The 16,753-nt window shown below is 44.3% G+C and overlaps 1 protein-coding gene and 1 long non-coding RNA gene across 3 annotated transcripts in view; both read left to right on the top strand.

Moving 5' to 3' along the window:
• LOC125947577 (uncharacterized) overlaps positions 1-16,753 on the top strand; it is a 58,037-nt gene that overhangs the window by 26,336 nt on the left and 14,948 nt on the right. The gene's annotated exons all lie outside the window — the stretch shown is intronic.
• LOC119462203 (acetylcholinesterase) lies at positions 11,181-15,378 on the top strand. Its single transcript, XM_037723550.2, has 4 exons — positions 11,181-12,382; positions 12,448-12,814; positions 13,622-13,771; positions 15,121-15,378. Exons 1-2 carry the CDS (start codon positions 11,246-11,248, stop codon positions 12,502-12,504), a joined length of 1,194 nt encoding a protein of 397 aa, XP_037579478.2. The 5' UTR covers positions 11,181-11,245; the 3' UTR covers positions 12,505-12,814; positions 13,622-13,771; positions 15,121-15,378.

Raw genomic sequence — 16,753 nt, 5'->3', positions numbered from 1 at the left:
ACCGCAGTATAGGGGCAACATCATCACGCACTGCAGTCAAACCGGACGTGCGCTCCTATTAATGGTGACCATTGGACGGCACCCACTATACTTTCCCTTAGGCGCTTCATTGTTCGCGTTTTATTTGACGCCGATAGTACATGCATGAAAGTCAGATTGGCGGAAGCTTACGCCGAACGGGTATAAAACTACGAGTAACACAAGACATTAAGGAGATTTTGCTGGTGTGCTCGAAGAAGTTGAACATGAAGTATCAGGGCTTAAACGAGCCTGTAGGTTTGGTTTGTTTTATATAGCAGTCAAAATTATAAACATGATACACGAAGATACGAAAGCGACCATGCAGTTAACGGATATTTATTTTGTAATATTTTATGATGCGTGCCCGTGAGTGTCGTGATACACGTATACTTAAATGGTTCTTCATTATTGTATAAAATTGTATCATGGCTATGCGAAATAAATATCGATAAAAGAAAAATTTCCCGGTGAAGTTTTCCTTAACGGGTGTAGTTCCGAACTGACGCTTTTGTAATCTCCAAATAAGGATCTTGCACAAGAATGAATACAATAGAGAGTGACGAAGAGGGAAAGGCACGGAGTTTAACCAAGGAAGTGCCCAGTTATCTACGCTACACTTGGTTAAGGGGAAAGGTGGATGAATAAACAATAAAAAAGAAAATATCAGAAGAATAAAAATTCACAGACGATTACGACACTTCCTAATGCAAACTTGAGCACAGCTCTGTACATGTTTTCATTTCGCGATATATTGGCTGGCGCAGACAATCTGCCTCATGAGGCACTTTGCAAGCAAAGCGAAGTGTGGCGCGACTGCCTCTCTAATCTGGAGATTGCGAGAGGCAGCGCATGGGCGACGCGCGGGCGCGATTCACAGCCGCCGCCACCGAGAAACCTTCCAGAGGACGCGCGCTACTCTGGCGCCATCTCGTAGCCATCGTCACCGCACTGCGCTTTTCTTCTCACGTTTTCGCCATACCCTCCTCCGCTTTCCGCCTCATGGTTGCGCTGCATCCTCCTCTCCGCTGTCCTGCTCGCGTCTTTCATACCCCGCGGCGCTCTGCGTTTGCTCTTTCATCCTTCGCTGCGCTCGTTCGCTCGGTTACGCTGATGCTCGCCGCCGGAACGGACACCTGAGAGCTGCACTCTAATAGAGGCAGTCATAGTGAACACACGCGCTGTAGTATCTTCGCTAACAGTCACTTTCGGAAGTACAATGGGGCTTCTGTGGCCTTGTGCACGCAAAAATGCTTGGGCCAAAGTCTCAGGGTCTTTCCCTTCGAGAGCGGTCTGTCATCCAAGCGGCTGAGCCTACGATGTAGAGCACACCGTTGAGCGTCGAAGGATGGGTAGTGGCACAGTAGGTGCTCTCTTGTCTCTCAACACCCCCAAAAACTGCACGTCGCACTGTTGGCCATTCCTATTAGGAATGAACAGGCATTCGTGAATGCAACGTCCAACCACATGCGACATAACAAATTTGTCTCGCGTTCAGAGATTCCCGGCGGCAGGTGAATTCGCAAGTTTGGCTTAAAACCCATTAGGTACCAGCATGGCCATATGGTCACGCCCATCTACACGAAGGCTTTCAATTTATACACGCTCAAAAAAAACCGCGCCCAACTTGCCGCAACATGTCTTTCGAGAGCTTAGGACACATTTTACAGACACCAGGGGGCAGAAATTGTCTCTGTTTACTTGCAAGCTGCTTAAATAGGCGGGAAATAGTGGTTAGCAGTTCGGGGGCGCGTCGAGATGCAACGCTCGCCTAGGTAAATGTGTTTTTTTTTTCTTTCGGTATTCCCTTCAGCAATAGCATGATTTCTATGTCTCTGTATGCCTAATGCAATATGTGACTTCCGGTGATAATTTGTGAGAGATTAATTTTCGTTTATTTTGTGTCCGGGCGTGTTATTGTACGCGTTGTCATATGGTCACGCTGGGCCTTTGTGCTCCCTATATTGTCCAACGCCAGCCCTGTGGGTACGGAGAGCATGCGCTTTACGACGACGGGATAATTGTTGTGCGCTGGATGGACAACTCTTTTGTAATAATTGCAAGCACTGTACATGGTGTAGAGCCCATCTCATCTACAGACAGGTATTCCCATGCACAGAAGAGTGTTTCGTCCAGGTGCTTTTGCCAAATATAAGTGCTTTATCGGAGGCACAGATCAGATGGAATCAAACATAGGGGCCTACCGGATTGCAATTCGTGGCAAAAAATGTTGGGGGCAAATATTCACTTGGCTTTGTGATGTGGCCACAAACAATGGTTGCGCGATTATGCGCAGCACAGGGTCCAAAATCAGTTAACTTGAATTTCAGAAGCAAATAGTCCAAAGTTACCTCACAAGATGGCAGAACAAGCAGAAAGGACCTGGTCTCAAAGAACGTCAAAGCCTGGTGACGTTGCTTTTTGTAGTACACGATATGACTGAGTGGCCCACTTTGTTGAAAGAATACCTTACGGCAAAAGCTACAGGTGCGCTAAAGACAATTGCAACAGCACGGTGCACACACGGTGCTCACACAGTGCACTAAATGTGACATTGGTATGTGCATTCTATGCTCCAAACCATACCATACTAAATAAGTGTCCCACAAATCCCTAATTATATTTGTTGCGATGTGTCGAGGCCTGAAATAAAATTTGTCACTTTGTGCTTTTTGCTGTATCCTAGCCGCCCAGCGTGACCATATGGACACGGACAATATTTTGTAAACTAAGAGCACGTTCACAATGAAAGCTTTTATGTGACTCATTTAGACGAGGATACGATACAAAATCTCTTTTGTTGCAACAAAACATGACAAAAAAATAGAATAGAAGCGGGAGCTGGTGAAACCCGGTGAATTTCATTGTAGAAGTGTGATGGTGGGATCAAGTGAATGAAGTTGCCGCGCAGCAGTTTCATTTGCGCTGTCGTGACCTACAATTGCGCTGTAGTTCGGCAACCATTATTATTTGATGTCCTGTCCCTTCTCGAGCGCCTAATGAACAGCATGCCGTATTTCGTATACTAGCTGCCCATATAAACCATGACGTAGAGAAAACTGCAGTGTTTGTAAGGTTGCGTTCAAGTCACAGAGAATGGTCCAACGGGTAGGGGGCTGAATTGATGGCACCTTGAAGAGACGCCATTTTGCTGCTGTCGACGCCGAAGTGTATTGACCCATTAACACCGAGTGTACTTTTGAAAGCAGAGCCCTATTTTTATTTATAAATGTTTACAGCAGAAACATACTGTTCTCCTTGGTATGCGAGTTTGCTAAAGGGTCTTTCCAAGGGCCGTATTCTGAAACGTTCCCCTAGGCGAAATTTATTTTTTCGCTTTCAGGCGCGCGCTGATTGGCTGTTTTAGCAAAATTGGATGAGCTGATTGGGTGGTTGAGCCCGACGTCATTCAATTTTGCTCAACCAGCCAATCAGCGCGCGCGCCTGAAAGCGAAAAAAGAATACGGCCCCAAGACAACCTCACTGTAGTTTTTCTCAGCTGCGTGATGTCTTTGATCCATTCATCACCGAAATTTGAGAGTATTGACTACATAAGTTACTGCTATACGCGTACTTTACTTTTTTATCATGCTCAGTATGTGTCTCATGAAGCGGATTTTTGTGTGTAAGCTTTAGAAAAATAAATGCCTTAAATGACAAATGCCTACATTGCATATACAATGCATCTTTATAGCGTCGCAAGAAACTGAAAGCATGTGTACTTTGTAAAGTTTGCTTGCTCTATGTGTATGCTAGAAGGGTTTGCTTGTTTTCAGCACACATATGAGGGTCTTTTACGCCAATGTCGTCATAATTTTTTTTTAATTTTCATTGGTTACAGTTTTACTGACAGTTGCAATAATAAGCAAAGAATAAGAATGATATCAACATTGCTATTTTTCATCTTGGTTTATACCTACAAAAATGGCAATGTAATGACAATAACATAACAATGACAATTTCATTCAGTAAATAGCGAACACTAGTACGTAAGTTTAGATAAATAAGCACAATGTGCATGTTTAATTAACGTTTTGTAAATAATACTGTTTTATACCCGACAAATATGAGAAATTTCAAAGTTGGGGAAAACAGAAAACGACAAAGACGATTTAGTATATTCCTCTGCCAAACCAGTTGAACTATGAAATTGAAATAATGTCGCGGTATCAAATGCCGGCCACGGTGGCCGTATTTTGTTGGGGGCGAAACGAAGAAATCACCCGTGTATTTTGATGTAGGTGCAAGTAGAGAATCCCAGGTGGTCCAAATTAATCCGGAGTCCTCCACTACGGCGGGTCCACTACGGCAGGTGGTTTTGGCACTTAAGGCCCAATAATTGAACTTTTAATTTAAAATGGAGCAGCACGCATACGGTAACCAGAGGCAGTACCCATCTCAAGATAGACCAGAAACTTCTAGCAAAAAATGTCACCAGGCAAAGCATGCAACAGTTGTGATTATAATTCAAGAAATTGACTGTTCTCGCAAGAGAGCTCGCAGTTATGTTGAATGTTTCAACTAGCATTGTACAAAGGGCTGTACATTTTACTCTTGTACGCCTGTATTAATAGTAAAATGTCATGCGTTCCTCTCCATCAATTATTATGTCAGAACTGCGTGTGTTTGGGAAACCAACACCGAAGCCCTTCCCTCTTTTCTGTCGATATCATGTCACACCCTTGGATAGTTACAATACCTCCCAAGCAATCAAAAAGTGCCACTAAAATGGTAACCCTGCCACAAGAATGCTAAACGGGCCGGTGTGAAGTTTCATCTGACCAATGAAAGTGAGACTTTTTGTTTCCAAACTATATCATACTTTTGCGGACCTGCATCCGGTTTTTCTACCACACCGTCCTATAGCGTACATTGTAAAGTGCGCCATGGTAGCGTTTGTAATAATAACGGGCAAACAATAAGATTTCTACAACGCACGTAAAGTGTGACAAGAGCCCTTACACCCCCCCCCCCCCCCCCGTCCTCCCCTTTGCGTACCGAAAATTCACAAAATCCAACTTGTGAATTTTTTGGGGCCTTAATCGGCTGAACTGCGAAGAAGCGGCGTCTGATAGAATTGCCGCTGCTGTGGTAGAGCTGTTGCCATTGGTTCGACAGTCCCCGTAAATATGCAAGACATCCAAACCGAACTCTTTAGAAGCGCAGACAACTGCGTCTGGGCTGGCCCTGAGAGGTGTGCCTTTTTAATAATCTCTGGAACTAAGAGGCATACGTGAGGTTACCGGAGACATTGTACTGCAGATGCTGGGCTGTTCACTTTGTAGCCGGATGGTCTCCTGTCGTGGTGTATAGCCAACTAACCTCAGAAGCCTGTGCTATCCCCGCTGTCAAAAAGACGAAAGGGTGTGATGACAACCATGAAACGCGTCGCATGTGCACTCTTGGCATTTCAGTGGCTACATGAGTGGTGACTGGGCACTCCCTTGCAAAAGAATCATTGCAGCTGCCAAAAAAAAAAAGCATCTCGGTAGGCCAGGACATGTTTGAAGTGCGTGGGCCTGCATGCTCTGTAGTGCAGTGAGGTTAGTTTTGCGTGTGGTGGAGTAGGCAGCAAAACTGTGTCACAGGAATCCAAGAAAAACTGCCACCTATAGCTCTAATATGGAGTGCGCGGATACTGTCCACGATTTTATAGCTACGTGTTTAAACACATTCTTCATACAATTGAGTTTTTTAGGTAAGAGACATGGGGACTCCCGGTAAGATGTCCATCCACAGTAACGCCAAAACATCTTTGGGCTTTCATGTACCCAACTCACTGGTCGTCGATGGAGATTCGGTGGGAAGACATCGATTTGGGTGTTAGTGCGGGTAATTCACATTTCCCTGTAGTTATTGTCAAATCTTGTCGGTGAAGGTAAGCAAACGTCAGGGCTTTCTGGTGTCTTGCGCGCATTTGAAGCCGTGTCACGCCGGCAGCCCAAATGCACATATCGTCGTTGTAGAGCGAAACATTAGCCGTCTCTGGTAGATTTTGGTAAGTACCTCTAGAACAGTGCTGAAAGAGTCAAGCTGAATACTTCAATTCTTGGGACACCATGACTTGAGAAATGCTTAGTTGTCGGGTCATCTTCTGTAAGAACGAACATAGATCTTAAGAGGTAGGTCTTAACACATCGAAAGACGTTGCCTCTAAGTTCTGCAGCCTCAGGAGTTTCAGGAATGGCTTCGTGGGTTACGTTTTCATTGACACCTTTTAAGTCTAAGAAAAGTGCCGCTGAGAGACGGTTCACAAATTTGTGCTGCTGTAAGGAATAATGACGGTGCCAAAGGAAGACCGTCCACGTTGAAAGCCATTCATAGTCCCAGGATAGATGTTGTAATGTCCTAGGAATAATTCCATACGTGTCAGCAATTTCATATCGATGATCTTATAAATGCAACTCGCACGTGCAATTGACCAGTAGGAAGTAGAGGCACCAGGCAGCTACACATCCAGTTGTCGGCGACTTTGTCGTCATGCCAATATTGTATGAATATATGTGAAAGACAGGAAGCATTGCGCTGTTGGACATAGGGCCCTTAAGGCCGCATAGTCACTGAAGGTCAGCAAAGGTTGTTGGCGACGTCGTCCTGCAGGCCAACGATTCGTCACGTGATGTTCCTCTCCCGCGAGATCACAGTGTGAAAGTGCCTTTCTGCATGGAAGAACATCAATCGGCGTCCGCTACATGTTGGCGGTCGGCATCACCACGTTCCGGTGAAATAACTACAATATTCTTATATAGCAGAAGCAAGCGGTGACGAATGCCCCACTTCTGCTTTTACATAGTGTTTCAGTGAGGAATGCTTAGCCAAATACTATGAGCAGTGTAATGGTTCCTGTGAATATATTGTGGGCTTTTTGGTTATAGTAAGTAAATTGTGACTTGGTTGACGCGTTGTATGACGATAAAAATGAAATCATCTGAATGTATATAGATAAGAAGCTATCTGGCAGCCGCTATTAAATCGAGGCCTGATTACAAAAATAATTACAAACCTCAGTGACGTTGTGCCCATGGATTGTACTCTTTAAGGTGTTTCCACGAAAATACCTGTTAAAAATAACTTTCCAGAACCTACCGTACTGCTGGCGTTCTGCACAGGTCTTGCATCAGTCCAAAATGCAGCGGCTGCCTGTTAAAAATGGCTAAGGTGGGGAGTGAGAGAATAAGGGAGGGGAGATGAATAGAGAAATCCTAGTGTAGTTAGGCTTTTGAGCATGTTAGAATAGCGTGTTGTCGAATCTCACGCGGGTTCCCTCACTGTGTGCGCCGTTCGACGGTCGCTGCCGCTGTTACGGCGTAGTTGGTAACTTCAAAATGCCGGCTTTCATGGTCAAAAGGAATCTATTAATAAGCTCTAATGTTGTCCATGTGTACACGGCCAATGGTTTTTATGGGTAATGCATTGATTTCTTGTTGTATTTCTTCTTGAACATCCGAAATGTCATTTCATAGATAAGTTTTGTTTGTCAGAGTACAGCTGAGAGCTGTCGAATCTACCATAATATTTCATTATCCTGGTTTGTGTAGCGCTTCCGTTCTCATGAGGAATCAATGCAACTAGCCTGTCTGCTAGTTCCATTGGACTGAGTCTACATCAAGTTCCCACTTGCTCTTTTTTGTCTACACTGCGGCCCTCCTGATTTCTCGCGTGATAACTTGGGACGCGGTTAAAGATATCTTGATATCACGAGGGCTGAATGAGGTAGAAACTTACGAGATTGGCGTGATCATTACACTGGGCTACCCTGCGATCAAAAGTATTCTACAATGGTGTGCATTGCATTTGTTAGATCTATTGCTCAAAAACATTATTTTCACATTTTATTTGTGCTTTATTACATTACCGGCAGTACTCCAATTGTTAGGTTCATAACTAAAGAAACGTGATAGACGAAAAAAGAAATTCATGGGGTCGGAACATTCATATGGCGACAGATTACCAGCAAAGCTGTTTAGGCTGCATACATGGGCTGCATACACTATAATATCGTACGTTTATTTCATACGGCACCACCCTACGCTGACACAAGCGCTGGCGTGGTCACCGCACCTTCCATGCATCTGCCGCAACCGCTGCTGCAGCCACGCCGGCAACTCCGACGCGCGTGACGTTTTAACCAACGAAGCACGGGCCATGTGCACAGGTGCCATCACCGCACTCTTTCCCCCTCTCATTATTCTTCAAACAGGATTTAAAACAAATAAAGCGCATGAAGGCCAACTTGCTAAACTATGTGCACTGTCTTCTACAATGTGTTTCACTTAATTAACTTGGGCCAAACTTAAAAAATATGCAAATGCTACCTAGCTGGGCAGAAGCCAGGTAATGTAGTTTGCCGTCGCTTAGCGATACCCGGATAATTTTTTTTTCATTCGGCCTAATTAGATAACTAGTCTTAATTAAGACCCCCACCCCCCTCCCCCTGGGTATGCATGCGGGGGATGCATACGGGAGCTAGAGGAAAACAACTTCACTGTAAAACAGGAGCACTTGTTGAGGCGGTAGCCGTTGACATTCCTTCGAAATCTTTTCAGGATCTACATGTGTCTTATGTTTAACGAAAGAGTGGCTGTTTATTTCTAACTGATGTAGCACATTTCTCTGTAAGTTGCTTTCGCTAACTTCGAGAGCTCATACAAACTGATTTTCTGCAGTGCCTTTGAAAGCTTATGTGTTTTACTGCGACTAAAATCCAAGGGCGCCACGCGCAACCGGCGCATAGATGTTACCTTGACTTCTTATCGTCAGATTTCAAGACAACCGTCTTCCATGCCGAGTTGCTACGCTTGCCAACGCTGCGCTGGATGTGGTTAGCACTAACAACCACACTCCTGGCTTTTAACTGAGCTTTAGTCGTTAAGATCCGCCGGCACACTAGGTCGTCCTAATTCAGCGAAGAGACTCCATTCATTACGGATACTAAAATGCATAAAAAAACTCTGGCAACATAGCGATCATCTTTAGTCACGTTTACCCAAAGCCCATTGTACAACTATTGAAGTAATACTTTGCGTGCCATAATAAGCGAGTTCTGTGAAACTTCGCCTAAATTGCATTGTTTACAAATTTCTTCAAGATGAAAAATTGCGCAGCTTTTTCTGGAAAACACCAATACCACCTCCTTAGAAAGAATTACAGATCACTTACTTTTGGATCGTTTGCCTAGTTTGTGAAAACCAAGATCTATTTATTAGCTTATTTGCAGATATACTCAAAAATCGAGGCTGCAAAGTACGCTGGCACAAATGAGCGTTACCGATTCTTGTGAAATATAGTTTCATTTGGCGATTATAGAACATCTCAGAAGTTCTGAGAGAGGAAGGAATCATCCGCAAAAACTGCCCGTGCCTTTAATCGCATTTTGTACCAAGCAACTCACCTTGATTAACAGCTATTAGTTTCTAAGTCTGCTAAACAGTCCCGATTACTACAGATAGCGACGGATAGTAGTTCTTAAGTTCAATTACAAATTAGTGTTAACAGGCTGAAAGTATTTTATGCATACTTATGTACAGTAAGAAAAACTTGAGAAGCAAGTTCCCTTTGCCTGTTAAAAGACACGCTGCAAAAAATTGCGTGCTTGGGTAATCACATTTTGCAGTTACATCACTTCTGCACGAATACTTTTCGCTCTAAGTCACACACATGCCTGACAACAAGACCGCCAGGTGGGCCTGACCTTCGCAGCTCAAACCGGACTCATTGCGCTCCGCAGATGGGGACGAGGTCTCAGAAGATCGCTGTCGGATAGCGCGAGCAGATCAATGATACGTAACTTGCGATCCCATACGAAGGTCTGCCCTACTTTTCGCTTCTGGGCTCCGTGATGAAATTGCGTCCGACTGATATCTGCCCCGGCCTCGCTAAGTTATTACTGTGCATGAATAACTCACTCTCCGCCAATTCCTATAAGCGCGCTGAATTCACTTGTATACGAAAACCGCCGTCTACATTAGAACAACCTTGACATTTGTTCGTTCCGTAACCACAACGTTCAAGTGTTTTTGAGCTGAACACAACGTCCGCATAAATCGGTTTCCCTTACTCCACAGGTTCATCCACGTGATGACACAATAGTTTGTTTACTATGGCCATAAATACAAGAGCAACATAAAGCACTTTTACTTAGGTAAGTGATTCGTAGCTTGTCTGTTCTGAATTCATTGCTTTCGTAAGAGCTATGGTGGGCTATACATAGTTTCACATCAAACAAAATCAGCTAGGTATTTTGTTCGTGATATTCGGGCAAGCGATGTGATGTCTACAAAATTTTTATCAGTTTTAGTTTCGTCTATTCGTCACGTCAAATTTGCATGGTTGTTTACAGGAACTACAAACATTTAAGCACATTATAGCGAAGGGAGAAGTACAGCTTTCATTCATCAGTCTGGTAGTTTGGTCTAATGTTCATTTAAATATCTCATGTATAGAACGTGAGTTCAAAGCTTTCTGAATGCACAAGCACTCAAACAATATTTGATATAGAAAGTATAACGCGAGATAGATACCACGTGGATTATATCGTTAAAACAAATATGGTGATTCGGAGAAATGGCGGTGCCTGGGAATTCTGTTTGTCTACTAATATTGAAACGGCGGAAGTGATGAGCTAAAAGGAAAGAAAATGAGGTTTTTCGCCGCATACCTAAGAAATTCTTTGGTATCGCCATTATACCGTGCACTTATTTGACTAAGCTATATATTTAGTAAAACGAGGTTTCTCATGCCTGAAGCATTCCAGCACTGTGGTGCCAGAGAAATTTCTTTGAAACCATGTAGTGTTGTTTATTTCCAAGCCCTGCTCATCCAAAATAAAATTAGGCATTCTATTCAGCATTGCTACAGATGTATTTTTTATTCCGATTCCAGTAGGTACATAAATTTCTTCAGCCTAGTTATATTTCCGCTTCCTGCCACTCAGAGAGCAATAGTTTTGGCACCCAAGCCAAGAACAGGCCTTCCTTGGCTGCATATCGCTTTGCTTCCGCCGCGCCCGACACGAACCAAAACATATTCGACCTTGCTCAGACGGCGCAGCCTGCTGCTCTGATATTCGTGATAGCCACTTGGCCTACGCGACGAAAGGTTAGACACTGACCGGATTGGAGGACTTGTACTGGCAAGAATCCGCGTGACGTCTGCAGAAAGGAGTTGCAGGACTTTGTTCAATGTCTGCACATTGACATCTTCCGCAGAAGTGCGCGCGGGAGTGAACATGGGTTCCGCCCGTTCGTATCTATCCAAATATGTGGTGCTCGTGTGGACATCTTGGTTCGTCGATGCCGCAATTCGTGAATCTCCAGTCATTCGAACCGACTCTGGCCTTGTTTCCGGTGTACGAGAGGCGATTGATGGCCGAGAAGTCGACATGTATTTGGGCATTCCCTACGCAGAGCCTCCCACAGACCTTCTGCGCTTCAGCAAACCCATTCCGATCAAGCCCTGGAACGGAACGCTCAAAGCAACTAAAAGACCCAAGCCGTGTCCACAAAATATTCACTACTTGACGGATGAAGTGAGTTTCTACTACACCAAGAATTCGGAAGACTGCCTGTACCTCAACATCCGGAAACCAGCGTCCGACTGTAAGCATAACGTCTGCCCCTCCAAGCTTCCTGTGGTGGTTTTTATGCATGGTGGGTGCTTTCAGTGGAGTGACTCGGGTCTTTTCATGCACGACGGCGGAAACTTCGCTGCTCTCACTGACACCATTATGGTTAGCTTCAACTACCGCCTCAACGTGTTCGGATTCCTTTCTGCTGGAAACGAAGATGTCGCCGGAAACTGGGGCCTCTGGGACCAGAATCTTGTGCTTAGGTGGATACAGAGGAACATCAATAACTTCGGTGGTGATCCTTCGGAAGTCACAATTATGGGTCATAGCGCCGGAGGCATCTCTGCTGGCTTCCACGCCATCTCTCCGCAGAGTGTCGGTCTGTTCAAGAGGATGATTCTTCAAAGCGGCAGCCCGATGAACGCCATAGCCAGCCTCTCGGCTCGTACCGTTGAAAGCGTTATGGAACTCGGTGCAGATTTGGCTTGTGAAGGTGTCAGAGAACGGAAACTGAGTGTAGTCATGGACTGTCTGAGAAGCAGGGACAAAAACCTGTTGCTAGGGCAATTGAGTGGCCTTGACCTACGTAAGAGCTTGTACGGGCCAATATACGGAGATGAATACGTTCCCAATGACCCGCTCCTCCTTAGTACCTGGAAGAAGAAGATCAGAAGCAAGGAGATTATGATTGGAACTACGTCAAACGAAGGCTCCATGTTTCTTTACGGTGCCATGAAGATCGTACCACAGCTTAAGGGTCTCCTTGCAGCAGAATATAGGTCAACCATTACCATCGCAGTAAGCACGACTTTAGGAATTACCAATTAAATCTTCGAGAGAAATTACCAATGCCTACTTCGCAGACTGGAAGGGAGAGCACACTGAAGACGAAGTGTTCCAGGTCCTTGGTAATATTCTAGGAGACGGGCTTTTTGTGTGTCCAGCTACAATCTTCGCAGACATTGCATCGGAGCAAAAAATTCCAGTATTCAGGTATACTTTCGACTATAGACCCTCGTTCAGCTTCTGGCCTGACTGGTTTCAGGTTGCGCATGGTGATGACGTCCCATTCACTCTTGGTTCATTACTGTTTTATGGAGACGAAAGCAGGTTTGAGCCCGGAATCCGGAAAGAAGACTACGGTTTGTTTAAGCAGCTCAAGTACAGCAGCACCGAAAAGGACTTTATGAAAGCGATGGTGGCGTCAATGTCGGAATTTGTCAAAACAGGGTAAGCTTGCTTTAATTTAAAAATGGACCACATTTGCTGCATGTCGAAGCAGCAGCTGCACAATATCCGCGAGCTAAAATTGTAAACATGAGACAGCCTATTTTTGTACGCAGTGATATGCAAAATACGGCATGTAGTTTACAATCCTTTTGAACCAATTTTACGCACAGATTATAGCGTATAAAAAACTTGTCTACGGAAAGGTATTTACTGAAACTTTCGGTCAGCTAGATGGTGGGATATTGTTTAGGCGTGGACTGAACATCAAGTTTCTGCCATCGTTTAGTATTGCTAGGTACCCCAGCGTACTCCCGTATTCAGTTAACTAATATACAAGTTAACATAAAACCCCTTGTTCTCTTTAAATTCAACGCTCTGTGGGATGTAAAATGGCAACACTACAAGTAAGTTCACAGTGGAATGTATTTTTTTCGTAAAGGATACAGTATTTATACAGCAAATCTATATCGTTTCCTTGACAAAATTGTGCCTTCCGCTATTCAAAAAAGTGGAATATTCTGACTGATGTTCTCCCTGAGTGTCTATTTGTTTTTTTATAGTTCAGTACTTACTTGGATTGTTGCCCTTTTGTATCTAATATGTGGCATTTCAAGCATACCACATTTTCGCAGGACTGGTATTGGCTGTCGCTATCACCTCGAGCAAAAGCAGTGTATTATACTAATTAAAAGGAGAGCAGCTGTTACGAAAACATTGATGTCCTTCACTAATAAGCGCAGCCGGACAGCTTACTACGTTATAGAATGCAGGTTTTCATAGTATATTACGTTGGGTATTTCGTTTCAGAAAGCCAACAATACCAGAAACAAAGGAAATGTGGCCTAGGTACTCATCTGCAAAGCCAGAGTACATAAACATCCGGCCTGGCAACACCACAAGACGGCGTGGGCCAAACATAGACATCTGTAAGGTTTGGAAGCGCGTTCTCATGAAACAGTAAGTTTATAATTCTTCAGTTTACAATATTTGTACGTGATACGTACGCAGTGTACCATTGATTGCTCTTGAAAGAGTAAGCACCAAGACGTACGCTATGGTAAATCCGCGGAAGAACTGGCAGAACTGGAACACACACACACACACACACACACACACACACACACACACACACACACACACACACACACACACACACACACACACACACACACACACACACACACACACACACATATATATATATATATATATATATATATATATATATATGTGTGTGTGTGTGTGTGTGTGTGTGTGTGTGTGTGTGTGTGTGTGTCTGTGCGTACTGTAAATGTTTCTTTTCCCTTTTGCCATTATACAGTGCAGAGTGCCCAACCAGGGTCAGTCTGATGAACCTCCCTGAATTTTCCTTATCGCCTCTGTCTCTTTCTCTCTCTAGACATATATAATAGGGGTAGAATCTGTCAACCTTTTGGAACTCCTTAACCATTAACACATAGTAAATATGTATGCTTGAACTTTCTGTCCTCTCCTGGGCCACAAAATCACCAAGTCAAGATATCGGTCTTATTCAATCGCATCATGGGGTAACTTACCTCGAGGGCCAATGCATGTTTGACGCTTTAAGAGACTTGTTTACGGCAACAGCATTTCTTTTTGACAGTTGCCTCGACTGCAAATCCGATACAGTCTCTGACAGGCACTCTGACAGACTTGTGCCTTCTGAAGCTGTCATCGATGCCTTTTCTGTTATTTTCTTATCCTCTGCCTCACCATGTGGTTGGTCCTGGTGCGAGCAGCGATGTCGTGGTGTCTAGCCCACTGGTCGAAAATACAAATGGATTGTTGGAATATATAGTTTCCGGAGTCCTCAGTTTTCTCTATTAGTTAAAGAAGACAGCGCGGAAGGAAGCTGCAGTTTCCGACCGTACCTCCCCGCTATAGAATAACGATTTCAGTATGGCTGGTTTTGGTCGTTTTCTTCAATTCTTGTCCACTATATAGCTAGTATGCTACCACTCAGTCGTTCATCGCCTGACTTTTGTCGACAAGGGTATAGCTATGGGTTTGTTGCTACATCTTGACTCAAGAGGAGCTGGTGGACACACAGGCGCTACTCTCAGGAATGATGTACGACCTGAAAAAAAGAGACGGTCAGGCTATGACGTCACTGATCGGTGAACCATCTTACAATCAAAAACATTAATGAACCACAAAAGCACGACAGCTTTGCATGAGAGCGCACTCCAGATGAACCTGTGCTTCTAAATGTCTTTGAAATTTGTGTATTTACATGATTCACCTTACCTTGTTTATAAGCGTAACGTTAGAAATATTTCTTCCAGAGAGCCAGACACCAGTACCCGGGAAGCACAAGAAAAACGTACTTCATCGAAAACGTCGCGCAAGACCACGTTGGTAGACCACAAGAAGGTGCAGCAACCATCTGCGAAACATGTTTCGGGGGCCGCGGAAAGCTCGTATCTAGGCCATTACCTGGCCGTGGCAAGCGCCGCATTTGTACTTTCTGTGCACATAGGTGCGGGTCCAATTCGTGATTAGTTTCTATTTTGATGAATTGTCAATAAATTTTTTTATGAGTGTAAAAATCCATGTGCCATTTGTGTATTTTTGGTTCGCAATCAAGCGAAACTGCGCGTAAATGTCTTCTTTATTTTATAAGCGTTTAGAACGTGTTTCTTTAAACTTAATCTGCTTTTTTTTTTCACCCGCCAGACTTTTGACAGTGTCTTCTTTGATAAAAAAACTTTGGCTGCAATGCGAGAGTAAGAAACGCAACTTTGGTTTCGCTGAGCCATCCATGCGGGCACGTGGCGTGCCTCTTGATTTTTGACACCTCTAAAGATGTATGTATTTTCCTTTAGAAGCAAACCGGCAAATTACCACACTAAATCTGCATGGGATAAAGTGAGGCGTTCTTAAGCAGCAGGTGTGACAACAGGGGAAATACCTAAAAAATCTAACACCCTTGCAAATGCCTTTAATAGTCCTTTTTGTGAGAATGCTTGGGTATGGCGTAAAACATGACGCATCAATCAAAGGAAAGGTCGTGGTTTCCCCGTGCTGCAGACGAAGGAGGTGAAAAAAAAAAAGACGTTAAGGCCACCATGTTTTGGACATTACTTAGGGCGAGGGGCGCATACGAAGGTAAATCGTATTTGTGTTTCTTCGAAAATCAGGCTAGCAACCATACCGCGCGTTAGATTCAACTATCCGGGCCATCATATGCGATGCTGAGAAATTTGAGCGCGAACAAATCCGTGGTATAGGCAAATTTTTCTTTACTGTGTGCTTCACTGTCATTAGAGCTCGCCGCAGTACGCACAAAGAATCGAATACGCGGTATATCACGTGATAAGATTCTCGTGGACGCAGAATAATATCACACCTATATTTATGTTCATTAAGTGCCCATCCTTCGTTTGCCGTAAAATGCTACGTTTCTATGTTTCTCAGGAAAGCCATTATCACGATCGAAAACAAAACGGCCCAGATTTAGCTAACCAAGACACTTATCAAGAATATTGCTGTCTCTTGGCAGGCTTCCGCCATGCTGCGGCGGCCACGAAATGGGGCCTCCCTTTACAAGGTATCCTTGAATGCCTTGATGACGACGATATTGAAAACTTGGCTCGTATTTGAAGTTCCGACGCAGGGCCGCTACGTTTAGAAGGACGCTGCGGTAAGAGCGAACTGATATGCATGAATTTACTTCGAACTGCTGCTTCATTGTCGAGGCGAAGTCAGATGGAGGAAGTTTTTTCGCGCGTCAACATGTGCGATTTTCACGCCTTTGTGCTTCTCGCTACCACGCTATCAATATACGTTCTCGCTGCCGAAGACGGCCAGGCACCCGTCATCAAAACTGTGAATGCCTTCGTTTCAGGAGTGCGCACGACAATCGCGGGCAAATGTAGGGATATGTACCTCGGCATCCCGTATGCAAAACTTCCAAAA

The sequence above is a fragment of the Dermacentor silvarum genome, chromosome 8, assembly GCF_013339745.2.
Source record: "Dermacentor silvarum isolate Dsil-2018 chromosome 8, BIME_Dsil_1.4, whole genome shotgun sequence".
Taxonomy (NCBI): Eukaryota; Metazoa; Arthropoda; class Arachnida; order Ixodida; family Ixodidae; genus Dermacentor; species Dermacentor silvarum.
Note: the sequence above shows the minus strand (reverse complement) of the source record. Positions and strands in the feature narration are given on the sequence as shown.

Excerpts from the sequence above, each read along its gene's own strand:
- LOC119462203 (XM_037723550.2), top strand. The coding sequence starts at position 11,246 with ATGGGTTCCGCCCGTTCGTATCTATCCAAATATGTGGTGCTCGTGTGG. Across the intron at positions 12,383-12,447 it reads GGTCAACCATTACCATCGCA|ACTGGAAGGGAGAGCACACT; the intron begins GTAAGCACGACT and ends CCTACTTCGCAG.